Genomic DNA, 14127 nt, shown 5'->3' on the forward strand with positions numbered 1-14127 from the left:
ATATATATATATATAATTGAAAGGAAATATAATTAACTTTTAAGTCGTGCACTAGTAAATCTTGATTTAAAATGAATGCATATTTCCTTATAGTAATTGAGCATATTCGATGTGTACAGTACTCTTGAGATTCTATGATCTTATATACATGCTTATCTCTTTTTGTTGTTCATACAACATGCCTTATTTTTCTTTTCATTTATGATTTAATAAATAGTTGTTATTTATCAAGTTTGCTTGTCAAACTCACTTATTGATATTTTTGTATAATATGTTACATTCAGCCACTAGTAGGACCGTCTCTATCAAAACATACTTTTTTATGTTTTATATTTCCTGTTATTGGTAAATTCAATATTTATTTTCATTATTTTTTTCTCTTTGGGTCTAAGTAGTTGTTTCCTGTTGTCATTTCAGTTTTGACTCAATCGATTTTTTTGCTTTTCTTTCTGTTGTATCTGTGGATTATTAAATATGAAATAAAATTTATATTTCTATTTTTTTTTTATTGTTATTTACATGCAATCTTCATTTTAATAGTACTTAATAGGTTTAATTCATTTTATCATGTATTGCATTGTTGGGGTGTAACGTCTTACGGATCCGATATGTGACATTGGAATTTAAGGTAAAATTATGTCCAAATCTAACAAATTCTTCAATTTTAATCAAAATTTAATGAAAACCAGTCGAAATAAAAACTAGTAACATTTATTGGATTTATTTTAATTGAAAATGGATCTAAACCTGTGTGGTCTAATACATCAATCTAAACTAAATCGCATGGCACATTTAGTGTTTGTCGATAGAAGAGTTCTTAAAAGACTTATCATTGGACATTTATTAATCTCTCAACTTATTATTGTATTACTGTAATTTTATATACAGCTTCATATATATAGAGTAAAAATTATTTTAATTAATTTAGTTAAAGTTAACTTTAATTAAGTTAATATTTTATTTCTTTTTAAAAATTAATAATAATGTTTTAACATAATAATAATAATAATGATTCTATTATTATTATTATTATTATTATTATTATTATTATTATTATTTAATAATAGTAAATAACAATTACATTACACCTAATTTAATGAATAATTAGGATTAATTGCATAATTATCTTGATTTTTTTATCTTAATTTAATGTAGGGCCACTGGTCAACATTATATGAATTGCTTAAATACTTAGAATTGTCTTTTTGTTGGTCGCATTGAGGTGGATAAATGTGACATTCCAAATAAAAAACATTAATCATTGTTATATGTAGCTGATTCATGATTATTTTGTGGAATTGTCAGCCGCGCCCATGTTACTTCTTTTTTCTTATTTTGCATTGTGATGCGCATCGTTTGTTACTCGTAATGAAGTAATTGAAAGGAAATAAAAATAACTTTTAAGTTGTGCACTAGTAAATCTTGATTTAAAAGAATGCATGTTTTCTTATTATGATTGAGCATATTTGATGTGTACAATCCTTTTGTGATCTTGTATGTATAATCATCCCTCTCTGTTGTTCATATAACATGTTTCATTATCTTTATTGTTTATCATTCAGTAAATTATTGTTATTTTTTGAGTTTATTTGCCAAACTCACTCGTTAAATTTTTTGCAAAATAGGCTCTGCTCAGCTACTAGTAGGACCGTCTTCATAGAAACAAACTTTTTCAGTTTTAAATTTTCTTCTTTTAGTAATTTTCAATATTTATTTTAGTTTTTTTTTTTTTTAGTCAAGGTAGTCATTTCTGTTATCATTTCAGTCTACATTCAGTAAAAATTTTTTTTTTTTCTTCCGATTGTATTAATGAACTATTAATTATGGAATAAAATTTATATTTCTTTATTATTACTATTATTATCATTTGCATGCGACCTTCATTTTTTATAATACTAAATATGTTTAATTCATTACATTATGTTTTGCGTTGTCAGGGTGTCCCGCCTTCTGGAACTGATGTGTGATATTAGAATTTAAGATAAAATTATGTCCAAATTAACAAAAAAAATTTCACCATTAACAAAAAATTAATAAAAATCGGTCGAAATAAAAACTAGTAATAATTACTAGCTTTATTTTAATTCAAAATGAATCAAAACCTGGAGGCCTAATACATTAATCTAAAATAATGAGAAGGCATATTTACGAGTTATTTGATAGAAGAGTTATTTGATAGAAGAGCTTTTAAATGTTCTATCATCAGATTTACTAAATTTAGCTAAATGACAGAACTAAAAGATTTCTATGTATTTACGAATTTTTGGATTTAGTAAATCAATTTTTGTTTTCAATTCAGCCTAAATTTAAATTTACTAAATAAAAAATTAATAAGTTTATAAATTTAAGAATTTATGAATTTGATAAATTAGAGTAACATTAGATCAAATATATAGCTAAACAGCCCATTAGTAATCTCATACCTAACCCGGCAGATTTGGTCGAAATTGCATACCCATTCATATGAAGAAATTATTAGGTCTCAATGTTGGACTGTCATGCCGCCGCATCATCGTACATCTCATTTGTGAGTGATATGATGGTCAGACAACCTGTCACATCATCATACATCTGATTTGTGAGAAATATGATAGACCCATGAATGACCATCCAAACATACCTAATAATTTCTTCATCCATGCCTCCTACTATAGAGAAAATATTGCATACTAATAAAGTATGCACTTACAACGGTTAGTAGAGGCGTGCAGATCTAATTTTTCTCCATTGTTTTAAGGGGAGCTTCATTGACCCATCGAGATTTGGTGAGATCAGATCATCGTCTTATTGTGATTACCTCTTCGACTAGTCAACCCGAGCCCTTCGTTCTCTCTTTCTCTGCCATTTCCTCAATGGGAAGGAAGCAGAACGATCAGCCAGGCAGCGGGAACCGGCGCTCGCTTTTAATCCCCATCCTTCTCTCCCTCACTTCCTGCATCCTCGTTTACACGGTCACCTCATGGGCCTTGCGCCATCCGACAAACACCTCGTCGGAGGGCGGCTCATCGGCGATTTTTGCGAGGTTGAAGCGAGGTGATGTGGAGGATGAGGGAGAAGAGACGGGGGAGTGCTGCCGAGGATTAGAGCATTTGGAATTATGGGGGGCGGCTGTGAAATGGGGAACCGATCACAAGTTCAATACCTCGAGAGAGTGCTGCCAAGCATGCAAAGCCATGTGCAGCGGTGTGGATGGGCCTTGTTTGTGCGATTCGTGGGTGTTCTGCGGGGACAGGGAACGCTGCCGAGAGAAATTTGGTGAGGTAAAACTTTCTTACTTATCTTCCTCTTGTTCTTTTCAAGCTATGGTTTATTCTGATGCAGTTCAACTTCATAATGTTGGTAGCGGAGATTGGTCGAATGTGGGGTTTCTTCTTCTTCCTTTATTATTAATCAATATTTTTTAAACCTCTTTTTCCAACCCTATTCCTCGCTTTAGCTTGTTCTATGACATGGGTTTCTACTGTCTGCATATGTTTGATATTCATCTCGCTACTTTATAATTGAAAGGAGAAACTCATTTACGATTTATAGGGCTTGTGTGATTGCCTATAGGCAGAGCCAGATTTTTGCTAATCCGTTTTACTTGTTTTGATCTGTTTCGTTGTCCGCTGGGAAAGATAATCAATGAGCCCAAAAAAGTTGGAGAAAATGGCAATGCATACTATAATTTTTTTTGCTTGAGGCATTTTGCATCCATTCTATAGTTGATTAATCTTCAACCATTGTAAAAGATCAACTGATTATATAATGTATATTATACAATTGAGATGGAGTTATTTCATTATCAAGTTGTATTGTCACTGGACTTTCATTTTATGCGCTTGTTTGATTTTAGAAAGATTTACATACATATCAGCTTAACTACGCATGAAAGGTTATATTTCACTTTTAAAAGTTAAAATGGTGGTATTTTTTATGTGATATGAAAGATTGGGTCGTATAATGTAAAAAGCAAAAGTTTAGGTGTTAGATATGAAAATACATTTGAATTGGGTTGTATCTCTGTAACTGCACCATCTTATATGTTTAATGAACTACTCTTATTATGCCATATGTGCATGCAACAAGCTGAAGATGGTTCTGCATTACATCTTTTTTGGTGTCCATTTGAATATATACACCTGTACTTACCTTTGTCTCTCTTCCTCTCACCTCAGTGCTGGCTGAAGAAACAGAAGGATGCCATGCTTCCTGATTTGCAAGAGTTTGGAGAAAAAGTTATTTGGACATCTGGTCTTATATTTGGAAAGGGAGAGGCATGTGAATTTTGTTTTGCAGATGAACACTTCTTTTTATGGTCTTGTTATTTAAGTTAGGCTTACAGCCTCTATCAGATAAAATTTCAATTTAAGTTATTTTGCACATCAATTAGGGTGCATTTGAATCATCATAAAGAGTACTGAGCTGGTAGACCTATTGAACTTCCCAATGGATTATATTAAAACAATGAGAATATTGACATCGTACAGAATTAGAACCAATTTGAAATATTTAATAAAAACAAAGATCATTAAGGGGTTGTATGTTAACAGATTTAAGTTGGATTTAACTTAAATCCTACCAGATAGAAAAATGGCAGCTTTTAAATCCTGGATTTAGACAATTCAGTTTCTTTTCAATTTCTTCAAACTTTTGCCTTAAATCTCGGAATAACTAAATCTTATAGTTGGCAGGATTTAGTAAATCAGGATTTACTAAAGCTGCTAACACCTTTACCATACAACCCCGAAAAGTGCTTTATACCTTGTTTTTTGTCACCCTTGGAGTAATTTTGTCTTATAAAGTTTCAAACAACTTCATGTCATTTGTTGTCTACACAAAAATTAGATGGTTTAAGTTGCACAAAACTATGTTTTTCAACCATAGTTTTAACTTTGGTCGAAATGTTTTGAGTATTTTACTTGGCTCTTCAATTGCAGCTCCTGAAAATTGTATTTGTTTTACCTATTATTTTCGAATCTTATGCAATTTGCGCCTATATTCTGTGTTAAATATGCAAAATTATTAACTTTCATAACTTTAGTTTAAACTGGATATTCTCATTTGCAGTCAACTGCCTCTTCTAGTAAGATTTATTGAAAATCTCGTCAAGATTTAGTTTTGTGATCTGCCTTGTTCTTTTCTTGAGTTGGTGCTTTGTTAATGCATTTATTATCGATAGTTGGGGAATTGCCTAATCTGAAACATATTCTTTATGCCCTTGTAAAATTCTGTACTCGCAAGTTTTGAATTCCTGGTAGCACTTAGACTTTTTGGGTTGTTGACTTTTTATTCCCACTTGATTTCTTCTCCTTTATTTTATAAGGTTGCTCCTGTGAAGGGACTGTTAACTATAGTCTATGTTATCAGCATGATCCTTACCTTTGTATTTCTGATAAAAAATGTATGAAGTGACAATTCTAATTTTTTTTGTATATTTTATCATGCAGGGCATCGTTAGCTTGGAAACAGAATATGGAAATATTCATATTAAAGTATGTGTCAAGTAAAAATGTTTTTAAATTTTACCGGATAAATTTTGTTAAATATTTGTTACATCAGGAAATTCTTATTTATCAAATTAAACAAAGCATGCCTTTTTTTTTTATTGCAAGATGTTACTTAACAGTTTTCTTAATGATGAATTTGTGCTTGTGTTACTTCTATCTTTTCAAACTTGTGTCATCATGCTTCAACTATAGTTTAGAAACCCAAACTCGACTATTATGGCCTATGGGATTGTTGGATCTAATGTTTTTTGTGCCTCCATAGAGATCTTGAGAATCAAATCATGGTTGGAAGTGAGAAGAGTGAGAAAAGCTAGCTTTTTTTTTTAGAATTTGTTAGAAAATTGGATTACGGAGCACTTGATTAGGTAGGGGCAAGTCAAATAGACTTAAAAGAACACCATTCAACGGAAGAAAGATTCTGTTGAAATTCTTAGTTTATATGATTTCACATGCTCACGGGTCATTTACCCTTTATTTATAGGCAGAGACTAGGACCTACGTAACAAAATTTGCAATTTGATACAACTACATAAAAATAAGATGATGATTTTGTTGTAGCTAATTATATAATGAATGAGTTTTTTTGGTAAGTTGTAGGAAGCTTCAAGCAAGTAAGCGGGTTCTATATTATAAGTGAGTACCCTCCAAGTGAAGAATTTTCATATTTGTGTTAAATTGACATTCAAGCAGATGGTTGAATTCACCAAATCAGCTGAGCGCATCAAAATTTTGTTGCAAAGAAAATGTCCAATAAAATTTAGAAAATACATCAATAAATGAAATGTAATATTTATAAGCATAGAGTAAAACAGTGGGAGAAGGACCAAATAAATCAAAGTGAATAACTTCTGAAGTATTGGAAATCAACTAGGTGACGTACAGAAAGAAGAAGTACAAAACTCGGAATTTTGTATAGTTAGCATAGACAAAACAGAAGTAGGATGACTAAGGTGACGAAGCCAGATATCTGAAATTTGTTATACCGTGAGAAGAGCAAGAGCTGTTGTGGATGTGGATGTGACAGTGGATGTAGAAGAACGAAGAGGATAGAATCTGCTAAGACACAGACCCTCTGAGAAGAAGACTTTGGTCTTCAAGCTCTTGATTTGATAGCCATTGGAGGTGAAAGAAATAGTGCAAGAATTTTCAGCTATTAGGCAATGAACAGAGAGTTAATTGAAAGAATTGGAACATGTTTTATGGTAGATAGCAACAAATTCTTTGTCGGAGTAGGAAAAAGAGCTTGCTGGTATTGGTAAATCAGAAGAGATTGGCCATAGCCCGTGACAACTTGATTAGCATCATTGTATTAAGTGGTATTGCTGACTGAAACTTGAAGTTAGATGAGAAGAAGCCGGTATCAAACTGCCAGTCCGTTTGAGTAGCAGCAACAGTGCTAGAAAATAGAGCAGATTGTAAGGTGGATATTGTCCAGCCAACACGTTATAACTACATGACCCAGTTTTTTCACATATTTGACAAGCAACTGATCGAGAGGTTGAAGCCAAATTTTAGAATTCTTTTGGTAGAGCAATGGCTTTGGCAAAAAAGGAGAATTCTAACCACGAAAGTTAGAGGATCCTCCGCCACATCCTTGATTAGGAACCGCAAGAGTAGAAGAATAATCTGTAAGTTGTAGGATTGTAAATGCTTTATTGTTTCATTAACTAAATTTAGTTCCTCACTGCATAAGAGAGCATACAGATCATCCAAACTTAATGGCCAAAAGATTTGGCCTGGTTGTACTTTGTTACGTCTATGTCTAATCTAAGGGCAAATTTGTCTTTTGTATGCCTAGGAATAATTTAGTCTTTTATTTTTATTATTGTTGGGAGACATTGGGGTTAATTTTATGTATGAGATTAAGTTGGGAGTAAGTCTAGGGTTTGGGAGACATTTCCTGTTGTGCATCTTCAGGAAATTGTCTCTTCTATGGAGGAAGAAACACTCATTTTTCTCCACTTTGAGGAAGAAACACTCATTTATACCACCTCGGGAAATGTTCTCTTCTCCCCCGCAACTATCTCTATTTCTTCATAATCATCGCCTGCAGTGCATCCTCAGCCTGCGAAGTGATCGCGGCTCACAGTGAGTGCTACTACGGGAGGAAAGTAGATGATATGTAGAAGAAATTGGAGGAAGAGATGAGTCAAATAAAATTTGTGATAGAAAAAGGCTCGCCATCATGGATGAAATTTTCTCTTCTATGGAGAACCGACTGGAGGATCGATTTGAGAGCATGGGGGAATGCGAGAGATGCTAAAGAGGCTCATTGAGATGCAATCCAAGAACCCACCGATAGCTCAATTTGCAAGTCCTAGCTAAAGGTTGATTGGAGAATCCGTGGTAAGATCGAAAGGAAAAGAGAGAGAAGGTGAGGAGCATGATGAGGAAAACATCCACCATCATGAACCTCCTCTCAGGGTTGATTAGGGGTGGATTAGGGATTCTTTATGGAGGTAGTTGGGCCAAAACATGGAGAAGAGATTATGTCAAAAATGTAGAGGAGCATGAAGAAGGGAGAGAAGCAGGGAGGGGACATGGCTACGGTCAAAAAAATGAGTTTTATCCTCTATACATGGGAGGAAATAACGGAGGAAGAGAAAGTTATGGTGGAGATGTTAGAGTTAGGAAGTTGAAGATGCCTATCTAAGTGGGGGAAGGAACACATGGGTGAGTGTATCGGGTAGATCGATACTTTGCGGTGAATGGGTTAGATGAAGAGGCGAAACTCATGGCGCAGGATTGTGTTTGGAGTGGAAAGCGTTAGCCTGGTTGCAGTGGAGGGAGGCTAGATACTTAATTCATTTGTGGGATGAATTTAAGAATTGTTTGTTGGAACGTTTCTGAGACATTCGAGATTGAGACCTACACTAGCAATTCTATGCCTTAACTCAGAAGGTGGCGGTCATGGAATATAGGAAGAGATTTGAATTGTTGTCGGGACGACTGTGGGGGATTTATGAAGTAGTAGGGAAATTTCATGAAGGGCTTAAAGCCCGACATACGGGCAACACTCCAACTACTAAGACTGCGGGGAATGAGAGAGATGGAGTTAGCCCAGATGGTGGAAGATAAGAACCAAATGAAGAAAATCAACAGGAGAAACACAGATGGAGCATCGTACATAACTGTTGCAACCAGACACTGCCAAAAGTTTAGACAGTGTAGTCCAGACGGAGGTTGCACAGGACATGAATAATGGACCACGGCCGGGAGCAACACTCAAGCGCTTTACAGAGACAGAGATTCGGGAAAAGTGAGCCAAGGGATAATGTTTTCGGTGTGATGAGATGTTTACCCCAGGACACCGTTGCAATGATCGAAGATTACAAGTTCTTATAGTGCAGGATGATGAAGCAGATAATGAAAAAATAAAGATATCTGTGTGAGAGGAGAAGAAACACTCATTTTTTTCCACCTTGAGGATAAGGTGTCTTTGCGAGGGTGAGGAGTATTGTTACGTCTATGCTTTAGTCTAAGAGCAAGTTTATTTTTTGTATACCCAATAGCAATTTAGTTATTTATTATTGTTATTGTTGGGTATAAATAGGCTTATTATGTTTATGGTTAGTTTTTATGCATGAGATTAAGTTGTGAGTCTTAGGTCTAGGGTTTGGGGGAGATTTCTTATCTCTCGAATTGTAGGAATTGGGAGATCGCCTTCCTTTTGAATTTTTTGTGTGGATCTTTATATTCTTGTTAAGTTGTTTGGATTATTACAGAAAAATTGTGTTTGCCTAATTTCTACAAATTCTGTGTCGATTTCTACGTCATATCGAAATCCTTGATAAGTTGGGGTTTAGACCATTCATGTGTATAATATATCATTCTTAGGATCCATTGTCAAACCGGCTGCAACAATAGCATCAATTTTTTTCTTTAACAGCTGAATGATATTGAGTTATCTTTTGATCTTTCATAAAATGAAGATAAAGCTATTTTTTTAGGTAGATGTTTTGAGAATGGTTAGGTGACTACATTCAACGATCTATTGCATTCCATATTTCAATGCATGTTTCCGAAGAAAGCATTGATAAAGAAAAAACAGATTATAATGCAACGGATAAGTATTGATCAACAAGAAGCCACAATTTTAGCTTGAATTTGGTCTAGAAAGTTCCTTATGATTGGACAACATTTTAGATGAACAAATAGTGGATCCATCCAAAAAACCTTCAAATTCATTTGCCCAAATCAGTTTAAAAATCTGAGAATGCCATTTGGGATAATTTTCTAGTATAAGTGGTGTTGATATTACAGTCCTGATACTATCCATAAGTGTCTTTTAAGAATAATGGATAGGACTGTTTTCAAGAGGGAAGACCGAACTCATATCAGAGTTTGAATTGTGAGAAGAAGACCCACCTGATTGATTATGAAGATAGAAAAAAGAAGGGGATTAGAGAACACAAACCACAGAATGTGTGACTGCAGCTGTTTAGCTTATTGGCTCTGATACCATGAAAAAACAACCGAAGAAATACAGAAGCAGAAAATAAACACTAATCTGAAAACCGAAAACAAAAAAATAACAAAGAGATAAACAGTATGTCTTTATTATATTCAATAGTACAATTGTATAGGGTATATATTGCTGTACAAAGATTCCACAGAATAATAGAATCACAAGTTGTTAAAAGTAAATGATAGAGATCAAAGCTGTTAGCACGTGTCAAAATACTTATTAATATACTTCTGGGGCATTTACATACAAACTACCAAGTTTTTATGTATTTACATATCTAACATTTAAACTTTACTTTTTAACTTTTATACTACCCAAATCTTTCATTTCGCATCAAAAGTGCGACTATTTTGACTTTTAAAAAGTGAAATACACCTTTTCATACATAGGTAAGGTGGCATGTATGTAAAAATTGAAGTTCAAGTGCTAGATATGTAATACATAGTAATTCAGTGGTATGTATACAAGTTTTCCTAGATTATTTTTTTATGTGCTTTAACCTTATTTATTGCTTAGTGATATGAATTTAGATGTTAAACGAGATCACTTATATATTTGGTATTTTCTCTCCTCACTACTGATACCTAACATCGAAACAGCTTTTCCCTGATTGCGCCCCACACTCTGTGGCTTATATTGTTGAATTACTGGGCGCACGACACTGTGCCGGTTGCCGAATATACCGTGCTGAGGGACGAGGACTCGCATGGGATTCCATGGGAAACCACGTAACAGAGGTGATGCTTACTCCTGTTTCCGCATTGTATTACCTGACAAATACTTTTTCTAAGACCTCTTTACTTACCTTGGGGAATTTACATACATGCCACACAATTCTTATATATTTACATATGTAACACCACCTTAACATTTATATTTACATGTATACCACATAAATCTGTAACATCACATCAAAAATACCACCAATATTACCTTTTTAAAAGTAAAATAATCATTTTCAAGCATAACATTTTGACATCAAGGTACTACAAGTGTTAATGTCAATCTTTGCGGGTCAGATATGTAAATATATAAGAATTGTACAATATGTATGTAAATTTTCCTTTTCTTAGGGGTATTTACATACATACCACCCAATTCTTATACATTTACATATCTAACACCGAATCATTTATACTTGGGGCATTTGCATACATTTCTTTCCTATTCATATGTATTTACAAATCTAACACCTAAAGTTTGGTTTTTACATTTTTGTCACCAAATCTTTCATATCACATAAAAAAATATCACTATTTAAACTTTTTAAATGTTAAATGCACTTTTTCATGCATGGGTAATGTGACAGATATGTACAAAGTGAAGTTTAATATACAAATACATAGGAATTGTATGGTATGTACGTAGACCATCCTTTATTTTTTACATTTATACCACTTAAATCTTTAACATCACATCAAAAATACCACCAACATTACCTTTTCGAAAGTAAAATACACCGATTCATGCATAGCTTTATGACACCAAATTGTTATAATAACTATCAAACTTTAGGTGTTAGATATGTAAATATATAAGAATTGTGTGGTATATATGTAAATTTGAATCTTTTGTAGGCTTCTTTTGGCCCTCCTTATGCCCTCATTCAAGGAACACTGGAAGCTGAAGGACTTCCTTTCAAAAGCATACCAGTAGAAGCCTGCCCCACCATCAAAAGAGGCTCTGTAGCTTGGATTGGTGGAGGCCCGGAGTTCTTCATCAGTCTTGCCAATCACCATGAATGGGGAAGAACTTATACAATCTTTGGCTCTGTTCTTCCTGAAGATATGGAGATTGCTGAGAAAATTGCAGGGTTTCCAACCAAATTGGATACATGGAATGGTGTTAATGTATCAGTGTTGGAGAACCCCATCGATTTGAAAATCAAACGCATGTCCGCAAACAATGGAGACCTAAATCTCGTAAGCAATTCGGACTCTGGTACAATCTGATCTTAGTTTCTTTCATATTAATATATCTCATCTCACAAATGTGATTAGAACTGCATCATTGTCGTTGTAGATGTTGAGTTTTTTGAGAAAAGCATTTTTATTTTTCTACAACTTAATTTGTTTTTTTACGCTTTTCCATTTGTTGTTTTCTGAAGATAAAAGATTCATTGGTTCATTTGTAAGTACTTCTGTGCATCTGTGTGTGTGTGGGGAAAGCTTCTTGCCAGTGTTTGGTGAAATGCTTATCTTGTGGGTTCATCATCTAGGGGTGAATAATTTATTGCCTCATATGCCATGGCTTCCAAATGCATAGTACAATGTACCAGATAAATATAAAAAATGGGCATTTACGTACATACCACAAAGTCTTATATATTTACACACATAATATCTAAATTTTCTATTTAAATGCCTTGACCACTATCACTTATCTTTTAAAAGCCACATACACATATTTATGCATGTGTTTATGACACTGCAGTGTCTTTCAATGTAAATATATAACTTTAGGTGTTTGATATGTAAATTAAATAAGAATTGTGTGGTATGTATGTAAATTTCCCAAATAGAAAACTTGGGCCTAGATTTAGGTCTCCCAAGTATTGCTGATCACAATAAATTGATGTTTATTTATACACTGTTTGTGGGAAGTGATGTGATTATGATAGTTTGGAGATTAGGAGGGAATACAACAATAGGAGAGAGAAGAAATAAGAGCAAGTGGGAGATGGAGATCTAAAGAGAAAGAGAGAGAATTCATGTTAGGGTTAGAGAGAGAGAGAGAGGGAGATAGAATTGGATTCCTCAGGGAAAATAAAAAGAGGCAGTGAGCCTTCTTTAATATTCAACATTAGCCATCTCGTGCATAAAGCTTGATCAACTATTATCATATAGTTCATACATAAGAAAAATATATTTACATAAAATGGCTAATGTTGAATAGTATTTTGAACTTGATCAAGGCAGGATATTTGAGATGTTGTGATGTGATTTGATCTCATAATTTCTTTTTATGAGGCATTTACATAAACACCACACAATTCTTACGTAATTACATATCTAACACCACCTAAACATTTATACTGCATGTCACACAAACCTTTAGCATCACATCAAAAATATCACCATCATCATCTTTTTAACAGTGAAATACATATTTTCATGCTTTATGACACCAAGGTCCAAGGTGTTATAAATATAAATATCAAATTTTAGTTGTTAGATATATAAATACATAAGAATTATGTGGAATGAATGTAAATTTTTCTTTTATGTTTGGGTCATTTACATGCATATCACACAATTCTTATGTATTCACATATTTGACATCTAAACATTCATATAAATATGCATGCCAAACAAAGTTTTAATATCTCCAAAAAATTATCACCATCATTATTCTCTATGAAACGAATAATCGTTCCAAACATTGGAGGGGAGCAATCATGATGTTGCAGCCGGCGAGATTGGTAGTGTGCAACAGCAGAACCTCTTAATCGAACTAGGATGAATGAATGAATTTAAAGGCTTCAATATGCAATTTATTTTAGTTCTACAATATTCAACTTAAATATTAATAACACTTAATTCATACAACTTAATTGTAATTATACAACTTTATTCTCTATAATACCTTATCATGAATAATGTAAACTAGAAAGTTAACCGGTTTTCATGGATTGGATTTGATTTGGTCAAATCATGAGTTGTTCGTATTCAAATTGAGGTTGAGTTGAGTTTTTACATATATGTTCATACTTGATCTGCTTAAATTTTATAATTATCATATTAGAGTTGTAATTGACTTGTTTATGTTAATGAAAATTTACATACGCACCGAGTAATTCTTATGCATTTATATATCCAACATATAAAATTTGATATTTATGTTTATAACACTTTGATATTAAATATCTATGCATTAAAATGCGTAATTCATTCTTTAAAAAATTAATAATGGTGATATTTTTAATATGATGTCAAAATTTTGAAAGTTATATATGTATATATGAAAGTTTAGACATCAGACATGCAAGCACATAATAAAAATTATGTGATATGTGTGTAAATGCCACTTGTATTATAAATTAACAATTCTAATGAGTATTTGATTTTTCATATAAAATAAAATTAATAAGCAAGCTAGAAATTCATTTCAAATGAGTAATTAACTGTTTATATCAAATTTCTAATAAATAATTTTATAAATCTAAATAAA

General features: G+C 33.0%; 1 protein-coding gene across 1 annotated transcript; it reads left to right on the forward strand.

Moving 5' to 3' along the window:
* The first annotated feature begins 2732 nt into the window (after positions 1-2732).
* On the forward strand, positions 2733-12009 carry LOC110020743. Its single transcript, XM_020718947.1, has 5 exons — positions 2733-3260; positions 4158-4256; positions 5430-5474; positions 10557-10694; positions 11535-12009. The coding sequence occupies exons 1-5, from the start codon at positions 2853-2855 to the stop codon at positions 11907-11909; spliced, it is 1065 nt and encodes a 354-aa protein (XP_020574606.1). The 5' UTR covers positions 2733-2852; the 3' UTR covers positions 11910-12009.
* Positions 12010-14127: the final 2118 nt, after the last annotated feature.

This window comes from Phalaenopsis equestris, unplaced genomic scaffold (genome assembly GCF_001263595.1).
Source record: "Phalaenopsis equestris unplaced genomic scaffold, ASM126359v1 Scaffold000107, whole genome shotgun sequence".
Taxonomy (NCBI): Eukaryota; Viridiplantae; Streptophyta; class Magnoliopsida; order Asparagales; family Orchidaceae; genus Phalaenopsis; species Phalaenopsis equestris.

Coding starts and splice junctions, on each gene's coding strand:
- LOC110020743 (XM_020718947.1), top strand. CDS start 2,853: ATGGGAAGGAAGCAGAACGATCAGCCAGGCAGCGGGAACCGGCGCTCG. Junction 3,261..4,157: donor GCCGAGAGAAATTTGGTGAG/GTAAAACTTTCT, acceptor CTCTCACCTCAG/TGCTGGCTGAAGAAACAGAA. Junction 4,257..5,429: donor TTATATTTGGAAAGGGAGAG/GCATGTGAATTT, acceptor TTTATCATGCAG/GGCATCGTTAGCTTGGAAAC.